The sequence below is a fragment of the Mobula hypostoma genome, chromosome 4 (genome assembly GCF_963921235.1).
Source record: "Mobula hypostoma chromosome 4, sMobHyp1.1, whole genome shotgun sequence".
Taxonomy (NCBI): domain Eukaryota; kingdom Metazoa; phylum Chordata; class Chondrichthyes; order Myliobatiformes; family Myliobatidae; genus Mobula; species Mobula hypostoma.
The window spans coordinates 137971253-137988811 of record NC_086100.1 but is presented as its reverse complement, the minus strand read 5'-3'; the positions used below and the strand labels follow the sequence as shown (position 1 = coordinate 137988811).

At 39.0% G+C, this 17559-nt stretch overlaps 1 protein-coding gene across 1 annotated transcript in view; it reads right to left on the bottom strand.

Annotated features, from left to right (window-relative positions):
• Positions 1–3299: 3299 nt before the first annotated feature.
• The window catches only part of rnf150a (ring finger protein 150a), a 124400-nt gene continuing 110140 nt past the window's right edge, over positions 3300–17559 (bottom strand). Inside the window, exon 7 of the mRNA XM_063046617.1 lies at positions 3300–8265. Within this exon, the coding sequence (XP_062902687.1) occupies positions 8147–8265 (119 nt within the window). The 3' untranslated portion in view covers positions 3300–8146. The remainder of the gene's footprint in view (positions 8266–17559) is intronic.

Genomic DNA, 17559 nt, shown 5'->3' with positions numbered 1-17559 from the left:
CACTTGTAAACAACTGAGGAGAACCACAGTGCTGGTAGGTAGATATATCCAAGCAAAATTGCCACATCACTGCTATGAACCTCTGCAATTCAATCTGACAACATCATTTCCTTCTGGCTGGTGTCTTTCTTGCATGGTACTACAAAGAATTTTGTTTTTAAAAGTGAAAGGACAAAATGCTAAGCATAAAAGTACCTCTTGATCAAAACTGGATTAATTCAAGAAATAAATACCAAAGCAAGTTATCAGTACCTATATATAGATGTTTCAATTATATATTGTTGAGAAAGCAATGGATAATCTGTGCCTAAACAATGCTTTCACAACTTGTAATGATAAAAAAATTTATTCATTCCATTGTGAGAAATTCTATTGAATAATTTTCAGCCAACATACAAAGTTAATCAAACAACAACTAACCAAAGCTGAAATTGGCATCACTTCTTAGGCTGGGAATTTTGGCAACAAGTGAGAGTGATAGGGATAGAAATTGATCTTCTATGACACACAAGATGTTGAGAGATCTATGCTTTGAATTCTGCTTCATCGTTTTCAATGCCTTCAACATTGTGCATTTACCTTGGATCACAGAAAAATAACCTACCTTGGTGACTGGACTGATCTGATCTATTCACCCAAGCACTATTGTCTGACTTAATCTTAGAGAACTGAAGGCTTTCAGAAAATAAATGCAATTAACATTTATTTTTAATGAATGTATTAAGCACTGATATGGGATTTAACAATGGTCGGTGATCATTTCCTGCAATTGTCTGTGGTTCCAGACATCTGAAAACCTGTTCAGTAGGACAAAAGGGAAGTAGTTGGAGTCTCAATGGTTTACTAATTATACAACATTCACATTTAGAGAAATACTGCATTATCAAGGATATACTCTTAAATCTTTGGTTCTCACATCAATAACATCAGATAATGATTATATGTAAACTGAATGATATTCTGTACTGTAAATATTTTTGAAACTGTTAAAACTTACTAAACAATGATTAGTGTGTTGTTTTTATGGTCTCAAGCACAAAATTATGTATCCGAATGAACGCGTGTTGAAATTAAAAACAGAGAAGACTAACTACTCAGCAACTCAGGCAGCAAAGGAGACACAGAGACACAGTGACACAGTGAGTACTAATGAAAGTTAAAGAACTTCCATTAGAACTGAAATAAGTTAGAAATAAGTTAAGAATTAATGAAAGGAGGAGAATGGAAAATTATGATGGTTGGTGATTGTACGGTATGTCAGGGATTAAATGACAAAACATTTTCTAGCTCTAATTGATGGCCATTGATCTTTATATTTGTACCCTTGACATCTTCTGATTGTTTGGAATAGTTGCAGAATTTCTTTTTTTTGAATATTTCACACATTCACAGATTTTTGATGATATTGTAAACTAAAATATCTTTTCAGACCTATTTTAGCTCAGAGAGAACAGCTCAGGGTTTACTTTTAAATCTTATTTCTTGTCATCTTTGTGAAATTAGTCCTTATTGTGTTATGAAGACAAAGCCAGTAAGCTGAAGAATGAATCATTGAAATGCCATGTGTATTTCTGGAACAAAAAAATTTTGTTGCATAAAATGGAATTAATTTAAATGGCAGAAAAAAATGTTATTCTGATTTATTCAAATGGAATACTTGAAAAGTAAAACTTTTAAACAAATCCAAAAGATAATGGATCAAAATTATTTTTCTATGCAGAAAACACAAGAATGAAGAGCTAATAATTGATACCACTACCAATTACTTATAAAGCACATTTGTTACAACCTTTACATTCACAGAATTTAAAAATGTCTTTTAAACTGAATCGTTCTCAAAACGATAACATACAAATTAGGAAGTCAAAATTAATGCAAAAGAATCTGTCCAGTTTAATTGATTGCAGAAATCAGTCGGACACAAGGATTTTATTAAGCTGAAAAGCATGCAGAAGAGCTTCACAAGGATGTTACAGGACTTTATATGGAGAGACTAGGTAGTCAGCGGCTTTGTTCCCTGTTGTATAGGAGGCTCTGGAGTGACCTTATTGAGGTATATAAAATCATGAGCCATAGATTGGGCAAATGAATGTGGACAGTTTATTCCAAAGTGTAGGGGTGATTGAAACTAGAGGACATAGACTTAAACACAAACAACAGGAATTCTGCAGATGCTGGAAATTCAAGCAACATACATCAAAGTTGCTGGTGAACGCAGCAGGCCAAGCAGCGTCTGTAGGAAGAGGTGCAGTCGACGTTTCAGGCCGAGACCCTTCGTCAGGAATAACTGAAGGAAGAGTGAGTAAGGGATTTGAAAGTTGGAGGGGGAGGGGGAGATCCAAAATGATAGGAGAAGACAGGAGGGGGAGGGATAGAGCCGAGAGCTGGACAGGTGATAGGCAAAAGGGGATACGAGAGGATCATGGGACAGGAGGTCCGGGAAGAAAGACAAGGGGGGGGGACCCAGAGGATGGGCAAGGGGTATATTCAGAGGGACAGAGGGAGAAAAAGGAGAGTGAGAGAAAGAATGTGTGCATAAAAATGAGTAACAGATGGGGTACGAGGGGGAGGTGGGGCCTTAGCGGAAGTTAGAGAAGTCGATGTTCATGCCATCAGGTTGGAGGCTACCCAGACGGAATATAAGGTGTTGTTCCTCCAACCTGTGTGTGTAAAGATTTTTATATATTGGCGAGACCCGACGCAGACTGGGAGACCGCTTTGCTGAACATCTACGCTCTGTCTACCAGAGAAAGCAGGATCTCCCAGTGGCCACACATTTTAATTCCACATCCCATTCCCATTCTGACATGTCTATCCACGGCCTCCTCTACTGTAAAGATGAAGCCACACTCAGGTTGGAGGAACAACACCTTATATTCCGTCTGGGTAGCCTCCAACCTGATGGCATGAACATCGACTTCTCTAACTTCTGCTAAGGCCCCACCTCCCCCTCGTACCCCATCTGTTACTCATTTTTATGCACACATTCTTTCTCTCACTCTCCTTTTTCTCCCTCTGTCCCTCTGAATATACCCCTTGCCCATCCTCTGGATCTCCCCCCCCCTTGCCTTTCTTCCCGGACCTCCTGTCCCATGATCCTCTCGTATCCCTTTTGCCTATCACCTGTCCAGCTCTCGGCTCTATCCCTCCCTCTCCTGTCTTCTCCTATCATTTTGGATCGCCCCCCTCCCCCTCCAACTTTCAAATCCCTTACCCACTCTTCCTTCAGTTAGTCCCGACGAAGGGTCTCGGCCTGAAACGTCGACTGCACCTCTTCCTACAGATGCTGCTTGGCCTGCTGCGTTCACCAGCAACTTTGATGTATGTTGCTGGGACATAGACTTAAGGTGATTGAGGAAAAATCTAAAGGGGCAAATTTTTCAATACACACCATGATAAACATGTGGAGTGAACTGTCAGAGACAGTGGTGTAGGTAGGTAAAATTACAATGTTTAAAAGTTATTTAGATAGGTACGTGGATAAGAAAGGCTTATATGCATATAGAGCAAATGTGGGCAAATGGGACTAGCTCATTTGGGCAACTTGGTCCATGCTGCATAACACTAAGACAAATGTATTACCTTGTTACAGCTTCTCCTAAATTTGTCATGATCAGAAATTTTATTCCTACAAGTACTAAAGAAGAGGAAAGTATGTGCAGAATACAATAAGTCATAGTTTATGGTAAGCTACAATCCTCATGCATTCTTGCAAATATCAAATAGATTGCTTAGGGCATACTTGATTAATCAAGTGTTTGAAGTATAGTCACAAGAAAATGTTGTGGTCTTTTTATCTTAGTTATTCTCAACTTCTTCTCTTCTAAACTGTGACCCAGTTTCTACTGAGCAAAATTATATAAATATCCTTTCAAAAACCTATTATACACTCACTCACCAGGAGACTGATCCCAAAGTACCCCAGATAAGTGGGATAAGTGCCACTCTGAGTCTCCACATCATTCTAATGGAGGTAACATGCAAATTTGAGTACAATTTCATGGATAGTTTAAAAGTTATCAAGGTTATGTGCTCCGTGGTTGAATATTTTCAATTGAATTATGTTGCTTTTGAATAGTAAAAAGACGATTTTTCTGGTAAAATTCATATTTACCTCATGTGAACTTTCAAATGAACTCTTGCAATTAACTTGACTCATAAATTTTAAAAACAAAATTTAATTGTTTCAATGATTTGAACTACACCAATGATCTGAGTGTTAGCATTCTAAAGGTAGTAACAGGTATTGTTTTTCTTTTAATCATAGTAACTTCAATATGAAATAAAACACTGAGTTGATTTTAAAAGGAAAAACGCTTTTTCAGAAGTACAAAACTGATTGTAGTTTTAATTGATTGAACAATTTTGATTAAAGGAGTTATTCAAAAATTCGCAAAACTGCTATTATTAACTGTCCCCTCCTGTGTCCTTTCTATAAACAAATGTGTTTGTAGTGTAATATAGGGGCAAATTCTTAATTAAAAAAAAATTCATAAGAGAAAGACTGTAGAATGTTTAAATATATATCCTTAGAATGCATTAATTCTTTAACTGATATTTAGCATGTAAAGGGCTCTAACATCAAAGGAGAAAAGTCATTTGGAACACAAGCTATTTGACAACACAGCATTTCTTGCGGAAGGCCAGGCTTTGCAAATGTCAGTGAAGATCAGTGAAGTGCATCCCAAAAGGCTAAGTGCCAAGAAAGTGAAAGGGGAGGGACACAATTAACTTGGTGGCCCTGTAGTCAGAAAGGTAGATGGCTGTCAACATGACACAAAAATCTTTACAGAGTATCTCAAAATGAAACGTAATAGTAAGCTGTAGCTTGAAAAAGATGAATGACTAATTGGATCGATACTGTCTTGATCAAACCCACATTTAGATAGGGTAAGAGTTATACAGAGCAACATATATCAGCATTGTTGAAGCTAAGCTAACCATTTCTGCAGACATAAATGCAACTGGCTGTCAAACAAGCTCCTCTGGTCATCTAGCTCAACAAGATTACTGTGACTGAATCTGAAGAAAGTTTAAATTTGTTTCCTTTCCTTTGCAGTAACTTCTCCATTGCTTGAGAATCAGTGCTAAACATTATTCCACTCCCAGTATTCTGAAGGGACTATCCCGTCTTCACTCTCCGACTCACTCCCACCTGCACCAATATGTCCTCCCTTTCTCATAGAACCTTCGCAAGCAACTGCAGAAGACGCAACGTGTGCCCCTTTACATCTTCCCTTCCCACCATTCAAGAACCCAACACACCCTCCAGCTGTAGCATTTATACTTTTTGCAAATTATTGCACCGTATTTAGCCCTCTCCGGATTGGGCAACTGTTTTGTAGCATTTATCTGTTCAGTCTGCAAGGCTTCAGGTTGTCTGTTATTAGGCTTTCAATCAAACTCCCATTTCATTTTTTTTCCCTTTTTCACTGTACAGTTGTATACATTTTAAGTATGCATTTCCTTTTCAAACTAGGCACGTTATAGACCTTAGACTCCACAGCAAAGACAGAATAAGTTTTTTTCCATTTGTATAATTTCTGATACAATAGTCATCAGCCTGCACTTTTAACAGCTGTTTTTTTTTTATGTCTTCACAGATGCTGCATGAACCACAGGGTTTTTCCAGCATTCTCTCTTAATTCTGATTTCCAGCAACTGTATTGTTCTGTATCTCATAGTGCTCTGTGATTCTCTCTTCTACATCCTCGATCATCAATTAAAGAGCCTTTACCACCCCTCTCAGCCAGTACCATTGCTATCACTTAAGTGACTCATTTGCTCTTCACCCTATCACAGACCCTTTGATACCTTCAGCTCACTCTCTAAAACCTAAAACATGCTTATATTAAAACCTTGTTTTCATAAGAAGTTATTGTCCAAAATTGTATTGCTCTGCATAGGTGACCTGCTGATCATTCCCATTTTCCATTTGGGAAACAATCCCTGCAGAATATCACAAACCTTGGTGCACGGGTGAATGCAGATCTTAATAAAACTCAGTGTAAAATGATAATGCAAGAAAATGACCAGAACTTAGTGTAACATTATAATAAACTTATACAGATACTCAAACTTTGAGAAAGTTTTCTCTGGAAAACTTCAGCAATGCATACGTTGTTCATAATACCAAATGAAAATTAGCAAATTTTTTGAATATGGAAAACAGTATAGATATTTGATATTGAACAGGAGAAAACAACAATGTACAGCACAGCACATGAAAATATTATTTTCTTGAAGAGGTGAACACCTCAAATGATTTTCTTTCTTACAATGATGAGTTTCATCCCATAGCGAGTGACGGAGATTTAAAAGGACTAACAATACCTGACACAGTATTGATAATAGCTATTCTGATTTGTTATTTTGTTCAATTAGGACTGAGAATTTCACTAATCTCATGTATGTATGATATTTTTCCTGTCAGTAATAAGCAATCTTAAATACAAATTGAATTCCTTTAAATTCTTCAGCCCCTTAGTTAACCTGAGGTACACTTCATTATCAAATATGTTTCAATTCGTTTCCAAAATTTATTAGCAGTTAAATATTTTAACATCCATCAAGTTTAAACTAGAAAAGAGTAAGCTGATCATCTCCTATGCCACATAGCCTTTCTTGAATATTTCAGATCCTACGAGGGGACATTTTCTTTCAACATCAATGAAAATACTATCTCCAAAACTTTCAAATCAATACACCATCAACTTTGCCTATTATTGTACTGTTCCGAATCTAAAGATGTACCAGACCAATTACAAACCCTACTAACTACATGATAACGTCTGGGATCCAAAAGGTCATCACAGGGCTTTTAAATTTGCTCTAAAGCATTACAATTATCAGGTTCCATATTTTGATGTGTTAATCTCAATAGTTAATCTACATATGGAACAAAAGCAATACTTTCAAAAATATATAACCTCTGTTACATAGCGGGAATTTTCCTTTCTTTTTGGACAGAACTTATAAATTTGCAATAACATTATGCTTTAGTACTAGGTTCTTTCCTACAAGGGAAGGATCCATATGCAAAAATGCTGCTGTAGAATTCCATGACTTGAAAAGTCATTTATTCAGATTGTACTGTATAACAATCTGTAATTTTAATACATTTTCACATATTTTCAATGTACAAAAGCTGTTATTAGGATAGATGACATAAAGCAACTAAAATTCAAATTACATAAAATACTAAAAAATTCCTTTGAAGTACAGCAGTATATTGCGTAAATTCATTTTTGGCAGAGGTCAGTTGGTGTCAAGTATGCTGTAAAACTAATATTAGTTTTGATTCCTATCTCTTAAAAGCCATTAGGGGTATAAAGTTGGTGGTTTAACCTATTTGGCCAATTACACAACTACAGTGTTACTGGGCAAAATATCAGAGATTCGGGGAGGGGGGGCTGTCAAGTGTCAATCATACACACAAATCCCAATCTATCATGAATTCATAGAAAGCAAGTGGGCTGTTACTGGAACATTCATTCTGTCCAAATCTCCAGCAGCGCATATTGCTTATGGACAACATCTCTGTGCAATACTATCACTAACTTTTCCAATGGCCAAAAATACATCAAGAAATGGCAACTGAACTTCCAGAGGTTTCTTCTTTCCTGCATCTGCAAGCTGCTTTTTTGAATAATTACTGCACAAATAAACTTTACTTAATGCTGACAACAAAAAAGCCAGTGATTCACAAGACTGCAGAACTTGGAATCAACTTTAAAATTCATTTCACAACTTAAGAGCACCAACTGAGTGTTTTAGTGTTGAGGCATTGATTCCAGGAATCTGTTAACCCTCATAGGATCAAACTCTGGAAAAGTGTCAGTCACAAAAATAAAATTTTAAACACAAATAAATCATTGACTATCATTGGAAACTTAAAATAAAAAGCATACATTGTTATTTTCTTCTCAGCTCAGCCACTGAACCATGTTACCAGCTTGTTTGAATGTAGAAATGAGGCAAGTGATAAGCCTGTGGGTTCTTTGTGAAGAAAATTGACATCAACTGCTATACAATTTGTATCTAGTAAATGATTGTCGCTATTGCTCTCACAATCATTCTTGTCTGAATGCACAAGATACTTCGCAGTTAATCTGTGAGCTTGTCTGAACCACATCATTCATCCTTCTCAGGATTTCACTTCCTCGCAGTCCTGGTCAGTAGAGAGCTCTATGTCAGAAAGTCCAACTTCAACAGCCAGAATCAGTGAGGTGTCCGAATCACTGCTCACAATTGGTCCTTCATCATCTTCAAGGAAGAGAGAGAAAAGATGTACATTTAAAATCACATCTTATAACTACAGCAACATTAAAAGGATGTTTTAAGCTCTAACTATTTTTTTTATCAGAATGCATTAGGACATCTTACAGGATAGACTTGTGCTTCACTTTGGAATAGAAATATACCTTTACAGTCAAGAATAAAATTTACGTTAAAAAGATGATAAAATCAATTAATTGGAAATCTGCAACTGAATTAAAGCATCAGGGCTAGAATTATCTAAATATTTCTCCACTGTTAATTCTCACCCTAGTTCAAAGATGAGATTTGTCATAATCAAATTTCATTAACATATAGTCTCACATTTTCTACAGTAAAAGAGCAAGAGACAATGAGCAATGTGAACAGCAATTACAAAATCCTTACTGGGTAGCTGACTTTGCACTCGTATTGATCTGATCAATAAACAGCAACTTCCACAAGGAACTAAAAATGTATTCAAAGAGATGCAAGTTACATCGTGCACATGATGATACAGAACTCCAAGCCTTTAAGTCACAGTGATGTAGCTAAAGGAGTTGCTACCTTACAACTCCAGAGACCCACATTCAGCCCTGATCTTCAATGCAGAGTTTGCACATTCACTCTGTGACCATGTGGATTTCCCCCTCAGTGCTCTGGTCCCGAAGATATGCAGGTTGATAGGTTAATTGGCCATTTTAAACTACCCTTTGTGTGTCAGTGAAAGGTAGAATCTGTGGGTACTTGAGGAGTATGTGCCGAGATTAAAATGAAATTTCAAGTTATCCTGTGTTTTAATGGGTGATCAAAGGCTGACAGACACAATGTGCAGAAAGGCCTGTTTTGATACTTGATTCTACGATGCTTCTTAGTCTAATAATAAATTTCAGTGCCCTGGATACCCGCAACAATGAAATGAAGATACTTGAAAGATACCACCAATAAGCTTCCAAATCCTCCAAACTGAACTTCAACATCCTATCCCAGACCAAATTTCCCAAGTAATAAAGCTCTAACTTCATTTAACAGGCTATGTTGCTCACATGCCCAACAACAGACACACCAACACCAGATGCTCTATTCCAAGTCTCTAATCATGTGACGGGAACAGCAAACGCACACAGGAAAAGAATGCCATGAAAGATTGGCAACATCCTCGATGCTGATTAGTAGCTACTGAGACGCAGCAGCAGAATAAGCACCTTGAATTCTTGCATTCTGTGACCTTGCTAAGATTCGAGATCTTCAATCTTAATTACAACCCAAAATACGTTTTATCCATGGAGGCCAGCATCAAAGTCACTCTTATATTGCGAGCCCAGGATCACTTTAAGCTATTGTTGCAGATCTCTGCCACATCTCATTACTGTGTTAGGACGATCACTCCATCACTCAAGGAGACTTTAACTCCCTTTTCTTCAGCTCACCACAGCAGGCAAAGGAGGCATGAGAATTTGTCTAGACTGCACCTTTCCCTAAAGTACAGACATTTCAGAAACAAGAGTTCTTTTTTTCACAGGATTCATCCAATTAACATCCGGCACTCAGCCCTGTCAGGTAATTGTAACCCCAAAACAAATAGTAGTGCGGTAGTGTAGTGGCTAGCATAATCATCGATCGTGATTCAATCCACACCGCTGTGTGTGTTTCTATGTTCTGTTTGTGACACGTGGGTTTCCTCCCACATTCCAAAGATGGATGTTTAGAATTAGTCAATTGTGAGCATGCTATTTGGTGACACTTACAGGGCTGCCTAACACAATTCTCAGATAATGTTGTCCGGTAATGCAAAATGACACATTTCACTGCACATGTGAACAATAAAGCTAATCTTTATAAAGAAGTTGCCTCCTCTGATTCACCAGGACCAACACTCCTACATTCAGATTCATCCATGTTCTCCTAAGAAATGGCTGCATAATTTGCACCTGCAGTGCAGTATACTGAGAACTGTGAGAATGTGAACATGTTAATATTGAACACTGCACTGACATTGAGATCATAATTTATTCTCCAACATTGACACTCATACTTTTCTAGTTCAATCTTTGTTAAATAGGATTATCTTTAAAAATGTGTTGTGTTAAAATGTTTTAAATAGTCAATGAGATCACATTGCAATAGAAAGTAAGCATCAGGTCTCACAAGAGTGCTAAAAAAAAAATAATCAAACTTTTTTTTAAACTGGTTCTGCCAAAAGTCATTGGAAGAGCAACTGATTCTTGATTAGGAGTCTGGCAAGTTAAAATCTATATCATTCAATGCAGCTGCTGTGCCTTCTGGCATCATTTCTGGAGCACAGAGGATTAATACTGGATTAGAGAATAATCTACTATCTCAGTTTGCTTCAGAATTTACAAAACTTCCTCAGTCTTAATAAGCAACTTCGGACAGCAAATAGCAAGATGCCTGTACTTTAAAAAAGAAATAAATACTCTCAGATATGGGATATACATGTAACACAATGGTACAACTGCCTCACAACCTCAGCAGCCTGGAATAGCTTCTGAACTCCAATGCTGTCTGTTCAGAGTTTGCAAGTTCACCTTGTAACTGCATGGATTTTTCCCAGAGTGCTCCCGTTTCCTCTCACAAGCCTAATTCAGCTTGGATACTGAATTTTCTCATCTCAGTAAATCCACTCACCATGTGCTTTTGCCCACTTTCTCCAATCCATCCAGGGTCTCTCTCCTACTGTTCACCTTTTTCCATCTTTCCCCTATCATTTCCTAGAATTATTACCTTCTCCCACCTAGTTCAATTGGCCTAACAGCTTTCCATTATTTGTTTCCACTCATCACCTACAGCTTCTGTCTCTACCTTTCCCCTCCCAACCCGGCTCCATCTGTCCATCATCCCCTCCCCCCATAGTTCCACCTACCAGCTTCTGCCTCACCCCTTCCTTTCACTTCTATATCCCGGCCATCTTCCCTCCACACAGTCCTGCCATAGGGTCTCAACCTTACATATTTACCATCCCTTTGCCTCTACAAATCCTGTTTGACCCACTGAGTTCTTCAACAGTTTTTTTTGCTCCAGGTTATAACATCTTAACTCCGCACAAATATGCCAGTTAGTAGGTTGTCTCCTGTACATTATTCTGGGGAAGTTTTGATTGACATGTACAAGAGAATATGTTACAGAAGAAAATATGGGAGAGATTAATGATATTGCTGAGAGCTGGTATTGACGACAGGCTGGAAGTACTTTTATGTTAAAGGAAAATGGGAAAAATTATAATTAAATGATTAATGATTATACAGAGTCTAAAGATGAGGAACAGTCATTTTAATACCCTTAAATATCACCTGATTATACTTCAGAATAAATTGTACAAACTCTTTGTTTCCACCATACTTTGAAATTTGGCTGTGGTTAGCCACAAGTCAATTTATTCCTATTTTAATATCAATTTGACTAAAAATAACTCAAAAATATTCATAGTCTTTGATAAAAAGAGAATTATAAACTACAAACATAATTGGCTATATTTACAGCTTCCTTCAGGCAGCTGCCAAACACTAGTGACATCAAGGTCAGGTGAAATACATTTTGGATAACACATACACCACGGAGCCAGTACACTCATTAGAAGTCTACCTGTGTAGAAAACAATGCCACCGTTGTTAGGATTTAGTCATGAAATTTGTATATGAACCTGTGCATACAATATTAGCTTGCAATGCAGATACTGTTTCCGCTCTTCACAGTGGCTTCAGGAAGGGGAAGTCGAGGGAACACACACCAATCCTCATTGAGCGATCAGAAGCAGAAACGGTGTGTAGTTTCAAGTTCCTGGGTGTCAACGTCTGAGGATCTATCCTGGGCCCAACATACTGATGCAATTACAAAGAAGGCATGACAGCAGCTATACTTCACTAGGAGTTTGAGGAAAATTGGTATGTCACAGAAGACACTTGCAAATTTCTGCAGAAGTACTGTAGAGGGCATTCTAAGTGGATGCATCAGCATCTAGTATGGAGGGGCCACTGCACAGGATTGGAAAAAGCTGCAGAAAGTTGTAAATTCTGCCAGCTCCATCATGGGCACTAGCCTCCCCAGCACCAAGGACACCTTCAAAAGCTGATGCCTCAAAAAGATGGCATCCATCATTAAGGGCCCTATCACTCAGCATATGCCCTCTTCTCATTGCTACTATCGAGCCTGATAACACACACTCTACCTTTCAGGAACAGGTTCTTCCCCTCCACCATCAGATTTCTGAATGGACAATGACACCACCCCCCCCCCCCCATGAACACCAGCTCAGTATTTTTTCCTCTCTTTTTGTACTATCTATTTAATTTAATTTTTAAAAATATAGTATATACTTATTACAAATTGTAGTTTTTATTATTACATGTTACTGCAAAATAACAAACTTCACAACATACTGTATGCAAGTGGTATTAAACCAGACTGATTCTGGCTGTGTTAGCATTAACGTGAAGTAGATAAGTAGACAGTAAATCCATAGCAGTTTTCAGCAATGAAACTTGATAACATCGAAAACATAATCTATACATTGACTCTTACTGACACAGATTGCCCTTGGGTAATGAGCAGTGGTTCTGCTTATCCACTCGTCCATAAGACAATTTTAGTTCATGTTGGAAAACACACGGGATTGACTCAGTGTAGTAACTATACTTCCACAGTACTGTAATGGACCGCTCTTCTGGTAAGATGGTGGCGTGCTCAGACATAGCGGCCTCTCTGGGGCCAACCAAAGGTGGCTTGTCCTTTTTACGATCACAAGACACTGCCGGACATGGTGCAGACTGCGTTGCTACCTACTCTAGAAAGCTGCCAGAGTTGGTGCGCAAAGGAGGTGTGCAGTCTTAACAGCGAGTGATTGTCTTGGATGTTTTTCTTCTGATTGCAAGTCCCTGTTAGACAGCGGGGGAGCTGCATGGCCTCAGTTGTAACGCAGACTAGGCCTTATACTGCAGGCTTGCCTGTTGCAGCCACCTAGAAGGGGAAATTCTGGAGACGGTGTGCTATGGTGTCCATGCTGGATTGGGGGCCTACCCCACCCATTGGGGCTGCCCTCCGGTGTTCACTCAGTGGAAGATAATCTGAATTACGTGTATGCATGTGTATATACTTTCACTTGTGGTCTAGTGAGGGCTTGTTCTTGCCAATGACATCAATGCACCATCAACTTACAGGACATGTCACTCAGGGACAGGAGCTATATTATAATTTTTTGTGTGACTGTATGTTTACTGCTAACTTATGTTGTATTTGTGTCTTGTGCTGTGTATGATTGTTGGTACTGTGTTTTGCACCTTGGCCCCAGAGGAAAGCTGTATCAGCAGGCTATATTCGTAGGTATTTGTGTAAAGCTGAATGACAATTAAACTTAAATTTCAACATGAACAATTGAAAGTACATAAAACGAAAAGAAAGTACAATAATTGCAAGTGGAATGAGGAAACTAGTTCATAGGAACAATCGACTTTAAAATTTAATAATATTATGGGAGCTTGTTTGTATGTAAGCATCCATAAGTCAGGTGGTCATAACCCAGGGACAGCCTGTACTGAGAAACAGCTTTCTAGGTCTATGAAAATAGCCACCTGCAATAAGCAAGGATGACATCAGTGGTGGATAATGTTAATTATTTGTTCACACTGAAATTGTCTGCTTCCAAGATTTCCATTACCAAGCAATAAAAGCTGGATGCATTTTTAGTAGAGGTTATGTGGCTGATGGTGCTTGTGATTGAGGAAGGGGTCTGATGTTTCATGAATGTAAACAAATTGGGTTGATAGATCAACAATAGACCATTGTTGTTTGTCACCTATATCAAAGATCTGGATGATAATTTGGTAAAACTGGATCATCTTATTTGCAGACGACACCAATCACAATCAGATTTAATATCACCAGCATATGTCATGAAATTTGTTGATTCTGCAGCAGCAGTACAATGCAATACATAATTACAGAGAAAAATGAATTACAGTAAATATATACAAAATAGTTAAATTAAATTAGCGCAAAAATAAAAATAAAAAAGTAACAAGGTAATATTCATGGGTTCAATGTCCATTCAGAAATTGGATGGTAGAGAAGAAGCTGTTCCTGAATCAGTGAGTGTGTGCCTTCAGGCTCCTGTACCTCCTTCCTGATGGTAATAGTGAGAACCGTGCATGTCCTGGGTGACGGGCGCTTAATGATGGATGCCACCTTTCTCGGGTGTCGCTCCTTGAAGATATCCTGGATACTACAAAGGCTAGTGCACATGATGGAGCTGACTGAGTTTACAATTCCCTGCAATTTATTTCAATCCTGTGCAGTGGCCCAACCCCCATATCAGATGGTGATGCAGCTAGTTAGAAAGTTCTCCACAGTATATCTGTAGAAATTTGTAATTGGCTTTGCTGACATACCAGGATTGGGTGTGTAGTAGACAGTGAAGATTATCAAAGCTTGTAGTGGGATCTGGACCAGCTAGAAAAATGGGCTGAAAAGTATCAGATGGAATTTAATGCAGACAAGTGTGATGTGTTACACTTTGGGAGGACCAACCAGAGTAGGTCTTACATGGTGAGTGGTAGGGCATGGAGGAGAGCCGTAAAACACAGGGACCTGGGAATACAGATCCCCAATTCCTGGAAATGGCATCACAGGTAGATCAGGTCGTTAAAAAAAAGCTTTTGGCACATGGCCTTCATAGATCAAAGTACAGGAGTTGGACATTATGTTGAAGTTGTACAAGATATTGATAAGGCCTTACTCACAACATGCTGGAGGAACTCAGCAGGTCGGGCAGTATCCGTGGAAACAACTAGTCAACGTTTCGGGCCGGAACCCTTCGTCAGGACTGAACGGGGGAGGGGCAGAGGCCCTATAAAGAAGGTGGGGGGAGGGTGGGAAGGAGAAGGCTGGTAGGTTCCAGGAATTGGTAAGGCCTTATTTGGAGTATTATGTGCAGTTTTGGTCACCTACCTACAGGGCACATTTTCTTTTTATTTCAGATTTTAAGCAATTATTTGATTAGAACTGTCTGCTTAATTTCTTACACAATAACAGTTTACATTACAAAATAAGACAGAAAGAGTGAAAATACACAATAGATCAGCCAGCTCTTTGAAAACAGACACTTCAAATCAGAATAGTTCTGATGGAGAGTCATCAATCTGAAATATTAAGTCTGTTTCTCTATCCATACATAACCTCTGACCAGGTTGTGTATTTCCAGAGCAACACAAACAAAACACTGGAGGAACTTAGCAAGTCAGGCAGTATCTGTGGAAATAAATAAACTGTCGACATTTCAGGCCGAGACCCTTCATCAGGACTGGAAAGGAAGGGGGAAGACGCCAGAATAAGGAGGTGGGGGAGGGGAAGGACAAGCTACAAGGTGATGGGTGAAGCCAGATGGGTGGGGGAGGGGTTATGAATTAAGAAGATGAGAGGGATAGGTGGAAAAGGCAAAGGGCTGAAGGAGGAATCTGATAAGAGAGGAGACTGGACCATGGGAGAAAGGGAAGAAAGAGGGACAAGGGGGAGGGGAGTGTGATAGGCAGGTGAGAAGAAGAGGTAAGAGGCCAGAGTGGGGAATTGAAGAAGAGGGAAGGGGCAAGGGAAAAATTACCGGAAGGTGAAGAAATCCATGCTCATGCCATCAGGCAGGAGGCTGCCTAGATAGAATATGAGGTGTAGCTCCTCCAACCTGAGAGTGGTTTCATTGTGGCAGAAGAGGAAACCATGGACTGACATCTTGAAATGGGAATGGGGTTAGAATTAAAACGGTTGTCCACTGAGAAATGCTGCTTTTTGTGGGTGGGGTGGAAGTGCTCAACAAAGCGGTCCCCCAATCTATATCTGGTTTCATCAATGCCGAGGAGGCCACATCAGGTGCCCTGGATACAGCAGATGACCCCAACAGATTTGGGGCTCTGAATGGAGGCGATTGAGGAGGTGAATGGGGAGGTGTAGTATTTCTGCAGTTTGCAAGGATAAGTGCCAGGAGGAAGATTAGTAGGGAGGGACAAATAGACAAGGGAATCACAGAACGAGTGGAAAGTGGAGAGTGGGGGGGACGGGGAGTAAAGATGTCTTTGGTGGTAGGGGCCCATTGAAGATGGTGCGAGTTGTGGAGAATGACGTGTTAGATGTGAAGGCTTATGTGGTGGTTGGTGAGGACAAAAGGAACTCTATCCCTGTTAAGGTGGTAAGAAGATGAAGTGAGCACCGATGCCGAGAAATGGAGGAGATGCAGATGAGAGCGGCATCAATGGTGGAGGAAGGGAATCCCTGTTCATTGAAGGAGAACACTTCTGATGTGCTGCAAAGGAAAGCCTCATCCCAGAAACAGATGCGGGGCAGACAAAGGAACTGAGAAAAGGCAATGGCATCTTTACAGGGGACGGGGTGGGAAGAGGTGTGTTTCACTTCAGATTTCCAGCACCTCTGCAGCAATGAAGCATATTTCAATGTAATAAAATAGTCCAATACTGAACACAGAAGCTTTGTCAGAGGAAAAAAAAGCAAGGCTATGAAGCAAATTTTAGAACAGATGATAGATTGAGAGAGTTTATATTTAAGAAGAGGATGCAGTGACATTTAGGGAAGAGAATTCCAAAGCTAAAATCACAGATAAGTAGGTGGGAAGAATTCTTGGAAGGTTCCAGGTTTGGTACGCTACTAGGAAAAAGAGATGCAAGGAAGGAACTTTAATACAAGAATGAGAACGTTAAAAGTTCGATGCATAGGAATAACCATATGCCATACTTTCATCTTAAACTAGTGAAATGCTCTGGTAATGCTCCTGCTACATAGGAGGATATCTTGTTTTGGATACAAGTTACAAAGCTTATAATGCACATACTGTATATCTAAGGCTACTGATTTGATGGCGATTAATAATTCATATTAAACTTTTAAATACTGTGAAGTCGTAAATTATACTTTCAGGCTAAATCTCAATTTCCAGAAAATCACTCTCACATACACCTTCCTCTTCCTCTTTCCAAATTTCTGTGTTTGATTTCAGACTGACAAATTCTGACCGGAAATGTCTGTTTTCACAGAGCTGCCTAATCTATTGATTTTGAAAAGTGGAGAAGTCTACCAGGCATCAATCATATTGCTTGCATCACTGGTTAAATAATGTATGAAGAGTATGAAATATAATTCTGAATATACGATAGCTGCTGGCAATTGATCGTGCACATTCTGTTGTATGCTTGCACTGAATCTCAACATACAGAGAAGGCTGGAGCAAGATTTCAAAGGTGAGCTGCAGACACACAATTGAGATTTTAAAACATTGTGCAAGTGGTCAGA